Raw genomic sequence first — 16,349 nt, 5'->3', positions numbered from 1 at the left:
TCTTTGTTTTACTATGGTTGCAAATATCAAAAAATTTCTATATGTGACACAACACCAGAGTTAAGTTAGGGTTTTTCAAAATGCTGACATGCCGAGCTCAAAAGGTTCGCCATCACTGGGATAGAGCATCAGCCTGTGGACTCAAGGGTTCCAGGTTCTATTCCAGTCAAGGGCATGTACCTTGGTTGTGGGCACATCCCAGTGTGCACGTGTGCACGAGGCAGCTGATTGATGTTTCTCTCTCATCGATGTTTCTAACTCTCTATCCCTCTCCCTTCCAAAAAATCAACCTCTCTGAAAAAAAATCAATAAATATATTTAAAAAAATAGAAATCATCATTCTACTCTTAAAAAAAATAACCAAAAACAAAACAAAACAAAAAAACATAAAGAAAAAGCGAAACAATCTCACAAACAAGCATAAAAAAACCCCAATATAATCAACAATCAAGCAAACAACGACAAAACGACAGAGAGAAAAAAAATTTGGATGGTGAAGAAAGAGAAGAGAGAGGTGTGTATGGACTTAGAGCAGGGGATTGGAAATTAGATATATAAGTAGGGTGAAATTTTAACAGGGGGTATAAAGAAGGGCTTTTTCCTTTAGTCTTGAAGTTAATATTTTTAAATGTTAACTATTAATACTGATTAATAGCAGTATGTGTCTTGTACTCTAATATATTTTTCTAATTTTTTAGAAAAAGAGAAATAAAAAGATAAAATGTTTTTACCTTTGCCTCCCTTACAGTGAATCACTATGATGTTTTTGTCATCTTGAGCCATCCAATTCTGTGCTTCTTTGGAAAATTCCACCATCTCACTGATTTCAAATGTAAGATTTTTAGTTGAATTAACAGACTTCCAAAAAATCAAGCCCAATGTATTTAGCCCTCTTCTAACAGTCAACTGGCATAAACTTACCTCAGAGAGGGGACATTATGATCATCAATCATGATTCGATGGACCCTATAATGGAAGTACTTAGGATCATAAGATCTTTCACCTAAAATAAATGATACATAGGTCATAGCTCTATACCTAATAAACACAGTAAATTATCAAGTTATGAATGTTATAATTTTCTCTTAGAAATTATTTATTCACCTTAAAAGGAGCCTTTTGACTGGCTCCTGCTATACTAAAAGACTCTTACGAGTCTCAAAAAAATAAGGACAGTAGAGTGATTTGTCCATCTTGAGTAACCTAAGCCCAACTTATTTTGATTTGTTCAACAGGTCTTACTTTTAATTTTCTAACTGAAAGGGTTAAAGAGAATAAACTGGGGCAGAGAAAACTTATTGTGCTTAGCAGATATCTTGCAGAAAGCTTGCAGCCTTGAGCACTGCATAGCTTATATAACCAGAAGACACCTGGCATTGGGAGGAACCAAGGACGGACCAGACCCTTACATCAGCAGAACGGTTTGCAGCCAGCGATCTGTATATATAAAAGCTTAAGCGACCGTTCGACCAGCAGCTATGATACACCCTGACCACCAGGAGGCAGATGCTCAATGAAGGAGCTGCCCCCTGGTGGTCAGTGCACTCCCACAGTGGGAGCACTGCTCAGCTGACCAATGGGCGCCAGACGCCAGGCTCAGGGCTGGCAAGCGCAGCTGAGGTGGCACTAGCCTCTCCCGCAGGCACTCCCCCTGCATGCCCCTCCCCCATCCGGACCTGGGCAGCATCAGGACTGATTGGGCATGAGCCTGTGACTGCTTCTCAGTCATGGGTGTGCTGGTATCGCCCTAGGACAGGTGTGGAGACTGCAGCAGAGTGGCAGCAAGCCTCACTTTGTGCACTACTACATCACTCGGGGGATGTTGGACTGCCGATTTTGGCCTGATTCCCCCCTCACCACACTCCCCCACCCCCCCACTACCAGGGACCCCACCGGTGCACAAATCCATGTACCGGGCCTCTAGTGATTAATAAAAAACTTTCTCTTCCTTCAGTCTCTGCTGATCCCTTTGTTGGACTCAGCCCACCTGCACCCAGGTGCCTGAAATAAAAGCTTTTGATACATTATGGCCTCATGTCATAGGTGCTCCCCCCGCCCACTCCGAACCTTTCACTTAACAGGCTACTCATTACATTGTGCTAGGGTAGTTAGACATCAGAGAGCAGAAGCAAATGTGGCCAACAAAAATGCCTCCTGAAAATGTCTAATATACAGGAAGAGAAAAAAAAAATCAAAAGAAACAAAGTAGTAAACTAGAATATAATGTTTTTTACAAGGTTTTGGTTTTTGTGTAGAGCCCTGCTCTTCTCACACTCCACCTTTAGTGGGTTAGAGAACACATTGGTTGAATTGTCTGTCTTCAAAACACAAACTGGCAAGAAAAACAAATATTTTCCTAAACCTAACACCATTACAGTAGACTCTTCCTTACATGGCTCCACCTCCACTTCAGCCTCCTGCCTGCCCCACCAACTCAGCCCAGCACAAGATGGAGATTTTTTTCACTCACTTCCCACCACCACCACATGCTTATGATTAAATGAAATGTAAAAATTGAATCATCTTCTTATATGTAGTAATCTATTTTCTATCTATAGTAGTTACATATCCAGTCATGTACATACTGCAAAGATTGTAGACTTGATAGTGGTTTCGATGCTTGGTATCCAGGAACCGCACAACTTCCTAAGAAAGATGGACACCTATCTTACATATATCCACATGACACCAACAAAAACCATTTTCTAGGAATAACCTAAAATGGTTATTACCTTTTATTCATTGGTATCTCACTTAGCACCTTTTAGGGGAGTCAGGAAATATGAGGTTATGTACATTCCAAGTCATATCTAACCCACTGATGGTTTTCAAATAACCCACAAAGTTGTACTTAGCCACTCTAATTGGCCTATACTATAAATAGACATTGCTTAAGCTACCCGAAAAAGAAATTAGATGATAAATTAACTTTAAGTAAATTTGTTCCAAATCATTAATTCACAGTAATATGTGGTTTTTATCTAGATCTACTTCTGAATGCACACATCTTTTAGGTAATTATCTGGTTATTATAATCTACCTAAGCACTATTTAAATAAATAAATGCAAAGAAAACATATGGTATGATTTCTTGTATATGTATGATAGAAAAAGATGAACATATTATATCAACTTTTAGGTAAGTGGTGGCAATATGGAGACTTTTTTGTCTTCTCTGTATTTTCTTATTTTCTAAAATGAATATATGTGCATATGTGTACATGTATATACACACACAATGTGCATATATGTATAACTTTTAAAATAAGAAATAAGTAGTGATTTAAAAAAAATTTTAAAATTTATTTCAGAGAGGAAGGGAGAAGGAAAGAGAGATAGAAACATCAATGATGAGAAAGAATCATTGATCATCTTCCTTCTCCTACTGGGGATTGAGCCCACAACCTGGGCATGTGCCCTGACCAGAATCAAACTGTGACCTCCAGGTTCATAGGCCACCACTGAGCCATGCTGGCTGGGCAGTAGTGATTATTTTTAAAATACAGTTACTTTACCACACTAATACATTTCAGCAAACTTATCCATCTGAAACACACACACACAAACATGCAAATCTCTGTACAACAAAAATTATTATTAAAAAGTTCAAAAATTGATTAGTATAGTACCCTCAGAACAATGTTTACTGGATTAATATTGAGAAAAATAAAATTAATGTATCAAAGTGATGAATTTGTTAATTGGTTAATCCCTGTCAAATAAAAAAGATAAACATTCTGAGTCTGCATAGTACTGGGTTAGGGAGATAAACAGTCTTATTTACATAAAAAATTCATAGGATCCCAGGTAGATCGAGGAATGAAATATAAAACCCCACAAATATCTCTAAGAAATTTAAGTGAACATTAGTCAATTTTTGGATGAGGAAGAACTATGTGTTAAATCAATGAAAAATCAACAGATTTAAGTTTGTGTTCATAAAAATCTGAAATTTCTGTTTTAAAAATGCCTCAGTATAACAAACAAAGAACAGGGGAGAAGATTTCTCAGTAAAATTGAGTGACTGGGGATTATGCCTAATATAATCTGTAAATTAGTGATACTAATATAAACTAACTCATGAACAATAATTTAACTTGTAAGCCATCATCCTATAGCTAAATGGGCCAAAGACATATATAAATTCACAAAAAAGAAAATTCACTGGCTAAGAACCTACATAAAGAAATATTCACCCTCACCAATATAGAAGTCAAAGCAAAAATGAAATGCCACTTTCACCCATGAAATCAGCCCTTTCCTTTTTAATGAGAAAATCCAATGCTGGCAAATATGGCATGAAAATAAAATATTTGATTTATTGCTGATAAGAGTCCATTGGATTTGGCAATATATACTATAATATATATACTAAAATATGTGCAGCCTTCTTTAGTATACCATCATATAAGGATAGTCAGTATTTACTTTTTAATGGGAAAATTAATGTACCTAGATGTTTAAAGTTCAGGGACATTTAAAATCATCTTTATACTGCTCTAAATGTCTAAAAAATAATCTTACTGATTTCATTTTTTTCCATGAGTCCATCCATGTATCAATATGTAGACAATTTACTGCTGTGTTTGCTGGTCTAAGTAGTTTACCTGAAGACTCCAAATACCTCTAACCCAAATGAGTTGAACAGAGACATACATATAACACCTAGAGAAAACTTAAACTTTGCCAAGAAACTACATTTTTGGGGTCACAATCTGTGACTAGATAGACAGTTTCTGTCCTTGGCCAGAATAAAGAATATTCAATTGTACCACTCATGAAATTCTACCATTTGCTCTGCATTTTGCTATTCAATGTTGTTCAAAATAAAACCCTACAACTTTATTTCCTCTTAAGAATAAAGGGGAACCACCTGACTGCTTAGCATTCTATCAGGAGTCAAGTATGGCCAGAACTGAATCTTGCACCCTGTAGTCAACCTTCACTTAAAATAGCTTGTAGATGGCTCTTATCTTAAAAATGACAAAGGTATTCTCTGTCCAGGATATATTGTTATAATTGAACATGCAACCACTGAAGCCTAAGTTCTATTGCCTAATACTCAGTCTGCCTAGATAGCTGAACTAATAGCTCAAACTTGAGCCTGCACTTTGGCAAATGAAAAGAATAAATATGAATATGAATAGTAGATATACCAGTGGGGTGATTTATGACTTATGGATTTTATGAAAGCAGATGATTATCTCTTCAGAGATGCTGATTAAAAATGGTAAAGGGATCAGCCTAAAGACACAGGGTAAGAAAATGTGACCCATATATATGCTGTCTACAAGAGACCCACTTCAGAACAAAAGATACACAGAATGAAAGTGAAGGGATGGAATAAAGTACTCCATGCATGTCCGTCCGGCCAGTGTGGCTCAGTGGATTGAGCAATGTCCCATGTACCAAGAATTCACTGGTTCGATTTCTGGTCAGGGCACATGCCCACGTTGTAGGCTCAATCCCCACTAGGGAGCATGCAGGAGGTAGCTGATCTGTGTTTCTCTCTCATCAATGTTTTTTTTTCTCTCTCCCTCTCCTTTCCTCTCTCTCTAAAATAAATAAAAACATATTTAAATATCTCCATGCAAATGGAAACAAAAAACTGAGATAGCAATACTTATATCAGACAAAATAGACTGCAAAGCAGAGGACATACATACCAAGAGACAAAGATGGTCACCACATAATACTAAAGGGATCAATCCAGCAAGAGGATATAATCTTTATAAACATATATGCACCCAACATAGTAGAAAACAAATAAAGAAAATCTTGGTGGACATTAAGGAGGAGATAGACAGTAATGCAGTCACAGGGAATTTTAACATCCCATTGAAATCAATGGATAGATATTCCAGACAAAAAAAATCAACAAGGCAAGAGCGATCTTAAATGACACACTAGATCAGATGGATTTAATTGATACTTACAGAACATTTCATCCCAAAGCATCAGAATATACATTCTTCTCAAGAGCACATGATACATTCCCAAAGATAGACCACATGTTAGGTCACAAAATAAGTCTTAATACATTCAAGAAGATTGAAATGATATCAAACATATTCTCTGACCACAATGGTATAAAACTAGAAATCAACTACAATTAAAAAAAAAATTGAAAACATTCATACACAGGGAGGCTAAAAAACATGAATGGGTTAATAATGAGATCAAGGAAGAAATCAAAAGTTATCTGGATAAATGAAAATGTAAACACAACTCCAAATCTAGAGGATTTGGACAGTGAAAATTCTGAGGACAGTGAAAGCCGTCCTGAGAGGAAAGTTCATTGCATTACAGGGCTACCTCAAAAAGCAAGAAAGAGTTCAAATAAACAATATAATCCTACTCTGAAAGGAATTAGAAAAGAACAACAAAGCCAAGAGTAAGTAGAAAAAAGACAATAATAAAGATTAGAATGGAAACAAATAACATAGAGACTAAAAAATATACAAAAAAATCAATGAAAGCAAGAACTAGTTCTTTGAAAAGATAAAAAAAGATAGACAAATCTTTAACCAGACTCATCAAGGAAAGAAAAAGAGGATCAAAATAAATAAAATCAGAAATGAAAGAGGGGAAGTAACAACTGACAATGCAGAAATACAAAGGATTATAAGAAAACTAGTGGCTCTGCACACAAATCCTTGCACGGGTAGCTTCCTGCCACTTGCCTCAGCTGGCTGCCCTGCCCGCCACTGCTCATAGCTCTCTGCCACTCATAGCTCGCTGCCCTGCCCTCCTGTAGCTCTCCGCCACGCGTAGCTCGCTGCCCTGCCCTTCTGCTGATCTGTTATTACATAATGGTGTCCCAACCAATTTGCATATTACTCTATTATAAGTATAGATACTATGAACTGAGATATGCCAACAAGCTAGACAACCTGGATGAAATAGATAAATTCCTAGAAACATACAATCTTCCAAATGTGAATCAGGAAGAATCAGCAAATCTGAATAGATAGATTACAACTAATGAAATTGAAGCAGTCATCAAAAAACATCCAGCAAATAAAAGTCTTAGACCAGATGGTTTCACAGGTGAATTTACCAACCATTCAAAGAAAACTAACACTATCCTTCTCAAACTGCCCAAAAATTGAAGAGGAGAAAACACTACCTTTCTGCCACTCATAGCTTGCTGCCCTGCCCTCCTGTAGCTCTCTGCCACGCGTAGCTCGCTGCCCTGCCCTTCTGCTGATCTGGTATTACATAATGGTGTCCCAACCAATTTGCAGATTACTCTATTATAAGTATAGATACTATGAACTGCGATATGCCAACAAGCTAGACAACCTGGATGAAATAGATAAATTCCTAGAAACATACAATCTTCCAAATGTGAATCAGGAAGAATCAGCAAATCTGAATAGATAGATTACAACTAATGAAATTGAAGCAGTCATCAAAAAACATCCAGCAAATAAAAGTCTTAGACCAGATGGTTTCACAGGTGAATTTACCAACCATTCAAAGAAAACTAACACTATCCTTCTCAAACTGCCCAAAAATTGAAGAGGAGAAAACACTACCAAAGCTCTTTTTATGAGGCCAGCATTATCCTAATTCCAAAACTAGATAAAGATATTACAAAGAAAGAAAATTATAGGCCAATACCTGATAAGTATAGGTGCTAAAATCCTTAACAAAATATTAGTAAACCAGATTCAGCAATAGATTAAAAGATTATACACCATGATCAAGTGAGATTTATTCCAAAGATTCAAGGTTGGTTAAATATTTGCAAATCAATAAACATTATACATCACATAAACAAATTGAAGGATAAAGGACATGATCATATCGATAGATACAGAAAAAGCACTTGATAAAATCCAGCACCCATTTATGATAAAAACTCTTAGCACAGTGAGAATAGAGAGATTATTTCTCAAAACAATAAAGGTCATGTATGACAAACCCACAGCCAACATCATACTCAATGGGCAAAACCTAAAAATATTTTCCCTAAGATCAGGAACAAGTCAGGGATGTCCACTTTCACCACTCTTATTCAACATAGTACTGGAAGTTCTAGCTACAGCAATCAGATAAAAAGATAAAAGAAAAGGCATCCAAATTGAAAAAGGAGGAAATAAAATGGCTATACTTTGCAGATGAATGATATTATATATAGAAAACCCTAAAGACTCCACCAAAAACCTACTAGTTCTAATAAAAGAATTCAGCAATTAGCAGGATATAAAATTAATATTCAGAAATCAGTGGCATTCTTATCTATATTCTAACCAGTAGCTATGATGCACACTGACCACCAGGGGGCAGATGCTCAATGCACAGGCATGGAAACATGGAACAGACTGATGAATCTCAGAGGGAAGGGAGTGGGGGGAGGGTGGGAAGAGATTAACCAGAGATCTTACATGCATACTAGAGGCCCAGTGCACAGATTCATGCACCAGCAGGGATCAGGCTGAAACCAGCAATCTGACATCCTCTGAGGGGTCCTGGATTGCGAGAGGGTGCAGGCCAGGCCGAGGGACCCCACTGGTGCACGAATCCATGCACCAGGCCTCTAGTACACCAATAATGAACTATCAGAAAGAGAAATTAAGAAAACAATCCCATTTATTATTGCAACAAAAAAATAAGGTACCTAGAAATAAATTAAACCAAGAGGTAAAAGACCTGTACTCCAAAAATTATAGAATACTAAAAAAAAAAGAAATTGAGGAATATACAAAAAAGTGGAAGCATATACCAGGTTCATGGATTGGAAGAAGTGACATAATTAAGATGTCCATCCTAGCCAAAGCAATCTATAGACTCAACACAATTCCTGTTAAATTACCAATGGCACATTTCACAGATCTAGAACAAATACTTCAAAAATTTATATGGAACCAAAAAAGACCTTGAACCACCACAGCAATCTTAAGAAAAAACAAAGTTGGAGAAATCATGCTACTTGATATCAAACTATACTATAAAGCTATTGAAATCAAAACAGCTTGGTAATAGCATAAGAACAGGCATATAAATCAATGGAATAGAACAGAGATTTCAGAAATAAACCCACATTTTTATGGTCAATTCATATTTGACAAAGGAGGGAAGAGCACACAATGGAGAAAAGACAGTCTCCTCACTAATTGGTGTTGGGAAATTTGGACAGGTACATGCAAAAAAGTGCAACTAGACCACCATACACATACACGCAAAATGGATAATAGACTTAAACATAAGTCATGAAACCATAAAAATCCTAGAACAAAACACAGGCATTAAAACCTCAGACACCTCTCATAGCAATATTTTTGCTGATGTATTTCCTTGAGCAAGGGAAACAAAGGAAAAAATAAACAAATGAGACTATATTAAACTAAAAGGCTTTTGCACAGCAAAAGGAACCATCAATAAAGTGAAAAGGGAACACACTGAATGGGACAACATATTAACCAATGTTACATCTGATAAGAGTTAATTTCCAAAATATATAAAGAATTTATATAACTGAACACCAGGTAGACAAACAAAATGGACAAAGGACCTGAATAGACACTTATCCAAAGAGGACATAGAGATGGCCAATAGACATATGAAAAGATGCTCAATGTCACTAATCATCAGAGAAATGCAAATTAAAACCACAGTGAGATGTCACCTCACACCTGTCAGAATGGCTGTCCTCAATAAATATATAAACAACAAGTCTAGTGAGGATGTGGGGAAAACGGAACCCTGATGCACTGTTGGTGGGAATGCAGACTGGTGCAGTCACTGTGGAAAACAGTATGGAGTTTCCTCAAAACATTAAAATGGAGCTGCCTTTTGACCCAGAAATCCCACTTCTGGGAATATATCCTAAGAATCCTGAAATACCAATCAGAAAGAATATATGCACCCCTATGTTCATAGAAATGTTATTTACAATAGCCATGATCTGGAAACAGCCCAAGTGCCCATCAGTAAATGAGTGAATAAAAATGCTGTGGTTCAGCCCTGGTTGGTGTGACTTGGGTGGTGTACCAAAAGGTCACTGGTTCAATTCCCCATCAGGACACATGCTCAGGTTGTGGGCTCTATTCCTGGTAGGAGCCATGCAGTAGGCAGCCGAATGATGTCTTGCTCTCACATCAATGTTTCTCTCTCTCTCACTCTCTCTCTCTCTCTCTCTCTCTCTCTCTCTCTCTCTCTCCACCCTCTTTCTCAAATCCATAAAAAATCTTTTTTAAAAAAGCTGTGGTTCATTTACACAGTGGAATACTAATTGGTCATAAGAAAGAAGGAAATCTTACCTTTTGCAACAGCATGGATGGACCTGGAGATTATTATGCTAAATGAAATAAGCCAGTCAGAGAAAGACAAATAACATATGATCTCCCTTATATGCGGAAGTTAATGAACAAAATAAACTGATGAACAAAATAGAAACAGAGGCATGGATACATGAAATAGACTGACAGCTGTCAGAGGGGTGGGGGTTGGGGGTTGGGTAAAAGAAGGTGCATACTAGAGGCCCAGTATGCACACACACACACATACATACACACACATGAACACAGACGATAGTTTGGTGATAGAGGGAAAAGGGGATGGGGTAGTTTGAGTTGGGCAAAGGGGGATAAATAAGGACGGAAGAGACTTTCCTTTGGGCAATGGGTGCATAATGCAGCGTGCAGATAATGTTTTGTTGAGTTGTACACTTGAAACCTTATGGCTTTGTGAACCAATGTCACTCCAATAAATTCAATAAAAAACAAAGATTGCTGGGCCCAACTGTTGAGTTTCAGATTCAATGGGTCTGCGATGGGATCTTGACTTTGCATTTCTAACAAGTAAGGTTACTGCTATGGTGATTACACTTTGAGAACCATATCTTTTGTAGCAAACAGGCCATTACAATCATATTTTAGTCTTTCAACAAATGGTGTTGGAACAACTGGTTAGCCACATTAAAAAAAATTGACCTTTGAATCACACTATATAAAAATGTACTCAAAATGGATCAAATATCTAATTGGGAGATCTAAAACTATAAAATTCTTAGAGGAAAACATAGGTTAAATTTTCATGACCTCAGATTTGGCAAAGCATTCTTAGGTATGACACCAAAAGCACTAGCGACCAAAGAAAAAATAAACTGAACTTAATCAAAATTAAAAACTTTTGTGCTTCAAACAACCCTATAGAGAAAGTATAAAGACAACCTATAAAATGAGAGATCATATTTTCAAATCATGCCTGTGAAGAAACTTGTATGTGGAATATATAAAGAACGTTTTTAAAATATTTATTAATTAAATTGATTGGAGTGACATTGGTCAACATGTACATATAGGCTTTAGGTGTGGGTTTCTGTGTTATAAGATCTGTATATTGCACCATGTGCCCACCACCCAAAGTGAAATCTTCTGTCACCATATATCAGGACCCCCTTTACCCGCACCCTCTTCCCTCTGGCAATCACCATACTGCTGTTTGTGGCCAAGAGTTTTAGTTTTATATGAGCGAAATCATATAGCTTTTAGCTTTTTCTGAATGACTTATTTCACATAGCATAATGTTCTCAAGGTCCATCATGGTGTTGCAAATGGCACTATTTCATCCTTTCTTATGGCTGAATAGTATTCCATTGTGTATATGTACCACGTCTTCCTTATCCTCTATTGCGGGACACTGGTTGTTTCCATGTCTTGGCCACCATGAATAATGCTGCACTGAACATAGGGGTACATACTAATATATCTTTGCAAATACATGATTTTGAGTTTTTCGGGGGTATAACCAGAAGAGGGATTGCTGGGTTGTATGGTAGCTTTATTCTTAATTTTTTGAGGAATCATCAGACTGGTTTCCATAGTGGCTGCACCAGTCTACATTCCCATCAGCAGTGAGGTTTCTCCACAACCTCTCCAACACTTGTTATTGCTTGTCTTGTTGATAATTGCCACTCTAACAGGTGTAAGGTGGTAGCTCGTTGTAATTTTAATTTGCATTTCCCTAATTGTCAGTGAGGTTGAACATCTTTTCATATATCTATTGGTGATTCATATGTCTTCTTGGGAGAGGTTTATTTTCAGCTCCTCTGCCCACTTTTTTTTTTTTTCAGTTCAAACTCATTTCCTTTTTATTAAAATTCAAGTTACCATTACATGGTTTGGTACTCAATAAAGGAAAACTTGTTCAAATAAGGTAATGTTATCATATCAGTATTTCCAGGAGATTGTTTACACTCAAGTAGTATTATCAGTAAATCCTTGGGAATCCTATCGATGGGGTTTATACTTTGTCAAGGCCCAGTTCCTCTGGAGTGGAGATTCCCAGTTCATTTAAAGTTGGCCTAAGTTCCTGGATGACATAAGGGTAGATTTCCTTATGCGGTCCTGCTAATGGCGATGGCAGCGCGCAGGCTGAAGCTGAAGAGAAGCCGGCTGTCCTCTGCCCACTTTTTGATCGGGTAGTTTGTTTGGTGTTGACTTTTATGATTTCTTTATATATTTTGGAAATTAAACTTTTCTCAGAGCTACTGTTCGCAAATATCATCTCCCATCTATGGCTGACTCTTTGTTTTGCTGTCAGTTTTTTTTTGCTGTGCAGAAGCCTTTTAGTTTTATATAATCCCATTGATATATTCTTGCCTTTACTTCCCTTGCCTTTGAGGTCAAGTTCAGAAATTGTTCTCTACAACCAAGGTCCATAAGTTTGGTACTTATATTTTCTTCTATGTAACTTATTGTTTTGGGTCTTATATTTAAGTCTTTGATTCATTTTCAATTAATTTTTGTACATGGGGGACAAACTGAAATCCACTTTCATTCTTTTGCATGTGGCTTTCCAGTTTTCCCAGCACCAATTATTGAAGATACTATCTTAACTCCATTGTGTGTTTCTGTCTCCTTTGTTGAAAATTATCTGTCCGTATACATATGGTTTTATAGCCAGGCTCTCTAGAAGTGTTTTGATTACTGCTTCAATTTCCTCAATAGTTATCAGCCTATTTAGATTTTTTTAATTCTTCCTGATTGAGTTTTGGAAGGTCGTATTTTTCTAGGAATATGTCCATTTCTTCTAGGTTGACCAGTATGTTGGAATAGTATTTTTTTTTTTTTTACCAGCCTTTGTATTTCTGTGCGGTCTGTTGTTATTTCGCCTCTTTTCTGATTTTGTTTATTTGGGCCCTCTCTCTTTGCTTCTTGGTGAGTCTGGCTAGAGGTTCATCAATCTTGTTTATCCTTTCAAAGAACCAGCTCTAGGTTTTATAGATCTTTTGAATTGTTTTGTTTTGTTTTGTTTGTTTGTTTGTTTTTTGGGTCTCTGTGTCATTTATTTCCACTCTGATCTTTATTATTTTTTCCTTCTGCTCACTCTGGGCTTTTCTTGCTCCTCTCTTTCTAATTCTTTAAATTGTACAGTTAGATAATTTATTACTAGTTTTTCTTGTTTTTTTGGGGTAGGCCTGTAATGATATGAACTTCTCTCTCAGGACTGCTTTCACTGTGTCCCATAGATTTTGGATTGTTGTGTTTTCATTGTCATTTTTTTCCAGGATGTTTTTTATTTCTTCTTTGATCTCTTTGGTAACCCAATCATTGTTTAATAATATGCTATTTAGCCTCCAAGTGTTTGAATTTCTAATATTATGCCATTATAATTTGAGAAGATGCTTGATATGATTTCTATCTTCTTGAATTTGAGGAGACTTTGCTTGTGTCCCAATATGTGGTCTATCTTTGAAAATGTCTCATGTGCACTCGAGAAGAATGTATATTCTGTAGCTTTGGGGTGAAATGGTCTGAAGATGTCAATTAATTCCATCTGATCTAGTGAGTCATTTAGGATTGCTATTTCTTTGCTGATTTTTTGTCTATGGTATTTATCCAGTAATGTCAATGGAGTACTAAAGTCCCCTACTATGATTATATTGTTGTTGATCTCTCTCTTGATATTGTTCAGAAGTTTTTTTATGTATTTGGGTGCTCCTGAATTGGGTGCATATATGTTTACCAGAGTTATATCCTCTTGTTGTGTTGATCCTTTTAGTATTATGAAACACTAAGAGTAGGTCCGTGAAGAGGAAGCAGTACACATCCATCTTGCTGTCCTTTCCCTCCTTCATCCTCAGGCTGCCCTCCAACATCAGCTGACGCGTCTCCTCTGGGGAGGCACCAGGGATGGGCACGGTCAGGTCCAGGTGCAGAAATTCCTTCAGGAGCTTGTCCACCTCGTCGTTGCTACCCTCCACCACCTCGTTAGGCGTCCATGCAGCTCACCAGGGCGGCCAGCTGCTGCCGCTCCTGTCACTGCCGCATGCACGCGTTCATGTGGTGGATGAAGCGCTCCATGGAGCTGATCATGGTGATGACGGCCTCCTTGGCACGTGGCTTGTCCCTCTTTCTCAGCACCGACTTGAGCAGCAGTGGGTACTTGGTGAGCCGCTGGTGGGGCTTGGCGAGCATGTCGCTCAGCTTCAGCCGCTGGCACTGCTGGTGCTTCTCGGCCCAAGTCACCTAGGCCAGGAAGAGGTTGTCGCGCAGCCCTCCTCCTCCATGCAGTACCGGATGTAGGGCTTGAAGAGGGAGCTGAACATCTTGAAGCCCTTGAGGAGGTCCCGGGCTGCAGCAGCCACCACGTGCGCAGCGCCTTCTCCACCATCGGCGCCATCACACTGCCCCACAGCCCGCGGTGCAGACGCACGATCTTGGGGATGTTGCTGAACAGGAGCGGGTCTTGGAGGTGTCCGGACTCCTCCCCAGGTCGACCCTTTACCTGGGAGTCCCCGCCGCTCCATTCACCCCCTCGGCCAGTGGGGAGCGCCCTCGGTGGGTCCGCTGCTCTGGGCGCTGGGGAGGAGGAGACTGGCGGAGGGCGAGGCCCTAAAGCAGGAGGAAGCCTTGGAAGGCAGGCAAGGAGCCCAGGACTCAAGGCACCCCGGCCGCCACCCCGCGTCCCGCTGGGGCCTGCACCCAGGAGTGCCATGGCTGCGGCAGGGCCACCAGCTGGGCTTGGAAGTGAGTCCTCCACGAACAGTCCCAGCAGCCTGCCTGGTGTGGGTGGGGATTTCGGGTCACCTTGAGGGAGGCCCCGGCCTTTCTCTGCTCCTCTCCTGGTGGAGTAGTGGGACTCCAGCACTGAGGTCAGAGGAGCCGCCTTCCAGACCCCAGGCTGCTTCTCAGAGTAGGAAGTTTCCCCATTAGCCTCTGCCTAGGACAGGACCTCTGTACCCCAAGGGTGCATAAACACACAGGGCTTCCATCAGGCTCTGCTGATCCCAGGGCCGGGAGGCCTCGCGGCTCCGCTGATGCCGGGGCCGGAAGGCCTCTCGGCTCCGCTGATCCCGGGGCCCTGAGGCCTCCCGGCTCTGCTGATCCCAGGGCAGTGAGGCCTCTCTGCTCTGCGGCTTCAGGGCTGTTGGCTTCGCTCCACCGCTTGCAGCCTGAGTATGCAAATTAACTGCCATCTTTTAGCTTCTATAATTGAAACAACATAGTTGCTTAGAGTTGCAGCTGAGAGGCCGGCAACTCAGGCGGGGAACGTTGGAGTACGCTGTCACTGGAGCAAGCAAGCCTCCCTGCTCGCTTCAGTGCATGGCTGCCGGCCGCCATCTTGGCTGACAGTTAATTTGCATAAGGATATGCTGATTAGCCAATGGGAAGGGTAGCGGTCGTACGCTAATTACCATGTTTCTCTTTTATTAGTGTAGATGAACTAAGATGTTCACTAATGACTGGTTACTATATCATGTTGCATTCATTTCCCTTATGCACCTTACACACAGGTACACCATTTCTCTCCACTAATACTAACAGCGAATATTTTAGCAGCCTATTGCCACATCATTAGTCTGTACTGACTTGTTTTGGTGTGTGTAACAGGAAATATTTTGCTTTCTCAGAACAAGAAAAATAGGTTTATTTTCATTTTGTTTATTAAGTTGTGCAGTTATTCAGTGTCTGGTAAGTTAATGTTCAAGAAAAAATGTTAATTTTTATTAAAATGTTCTATTATTTTATGTTAATAGTTACTCATTTAGTTGGGGCGCTGCCCCCTGTCATGCACAGAGCAGGGCGGATCAGGAGGTTGCGATGCCACCCCTAGTCACGCTCAGGGTACGGCCGATTGGGGGGTTGGGGCACCACCCCCTGTCACACTCAAGGCAGGGTCGATAGGGAAGTTGCGGTGCCACCCCCTGTCACGCACAGATGAAGCGGTGGTACTGAGGGACATCTCATCCGATTGGGAGCTGAAGGGGCCACCCTAGAACTTGGTAGAGGAGAGCGTCTCCCCGGGCTCCAGCACCACCAGGGCCAGGGTCTCCGTGGAGCTGTCAGAGGCGCAGTGCTGGGTGTCCAGGCTGTTGCTGCTTTTTCGCAGGATGG

The 16,349-nt window shown here is 39.6% G+C and overlaps 1 protein-coding gene across 3 annotated transcripts in view; it reads right to left on the bottom strand.

Annotated features, from left to right (window-relative positions):
- LOC102263962 (phosphatidylinositol 3,4,5-trisphosphate 3-phosphatase TPTE2-like) overlaps positions 1 to 16,349 on the bottom strand; it is a 103,088-nt gene that overhangs the window by 54,538 nt on the left and 32,201 nt on the right. For all 3 annotated transcript variants that reach the window (XM_014548309.1, XM_014548310.1, XM_014548311.1), the window contains 3 exons: positions 2,586 to 2,646; positions 922 to 1,003; positions 732 to 820 (listed from right to left, as the gene is read on the bottom strand). In XM_014548309.1, the coding sequence (XP_014403795.1) occupies positions 732 to 820; positions 922 to 1,003; positions 2,586 to 2,646 (232 nt within the window). The remainder of the gene's footprint in view (positions 1 to 731; positions 821 to 921; positions 1,004 to 2,585; positions 2,647 to 16,349) is intronic.

This window comes from Myotis brandtii, unplaced genomic scaffold (assembly GCF_000412655.1).
Source record: "Myotis brandtii unplaced genomic scaffold, ASM41265v1 scaffold500, whole genome shotgun sequence".
NCBI lineage: Eukaryota > Metazoa > Chordata > Mammalia > Chiroptera > Vespertilionidae > Myotis > Myotis brandtii.
This window is presented reverse-complemented; position numbering and strand designations above follow the sequence as displayed.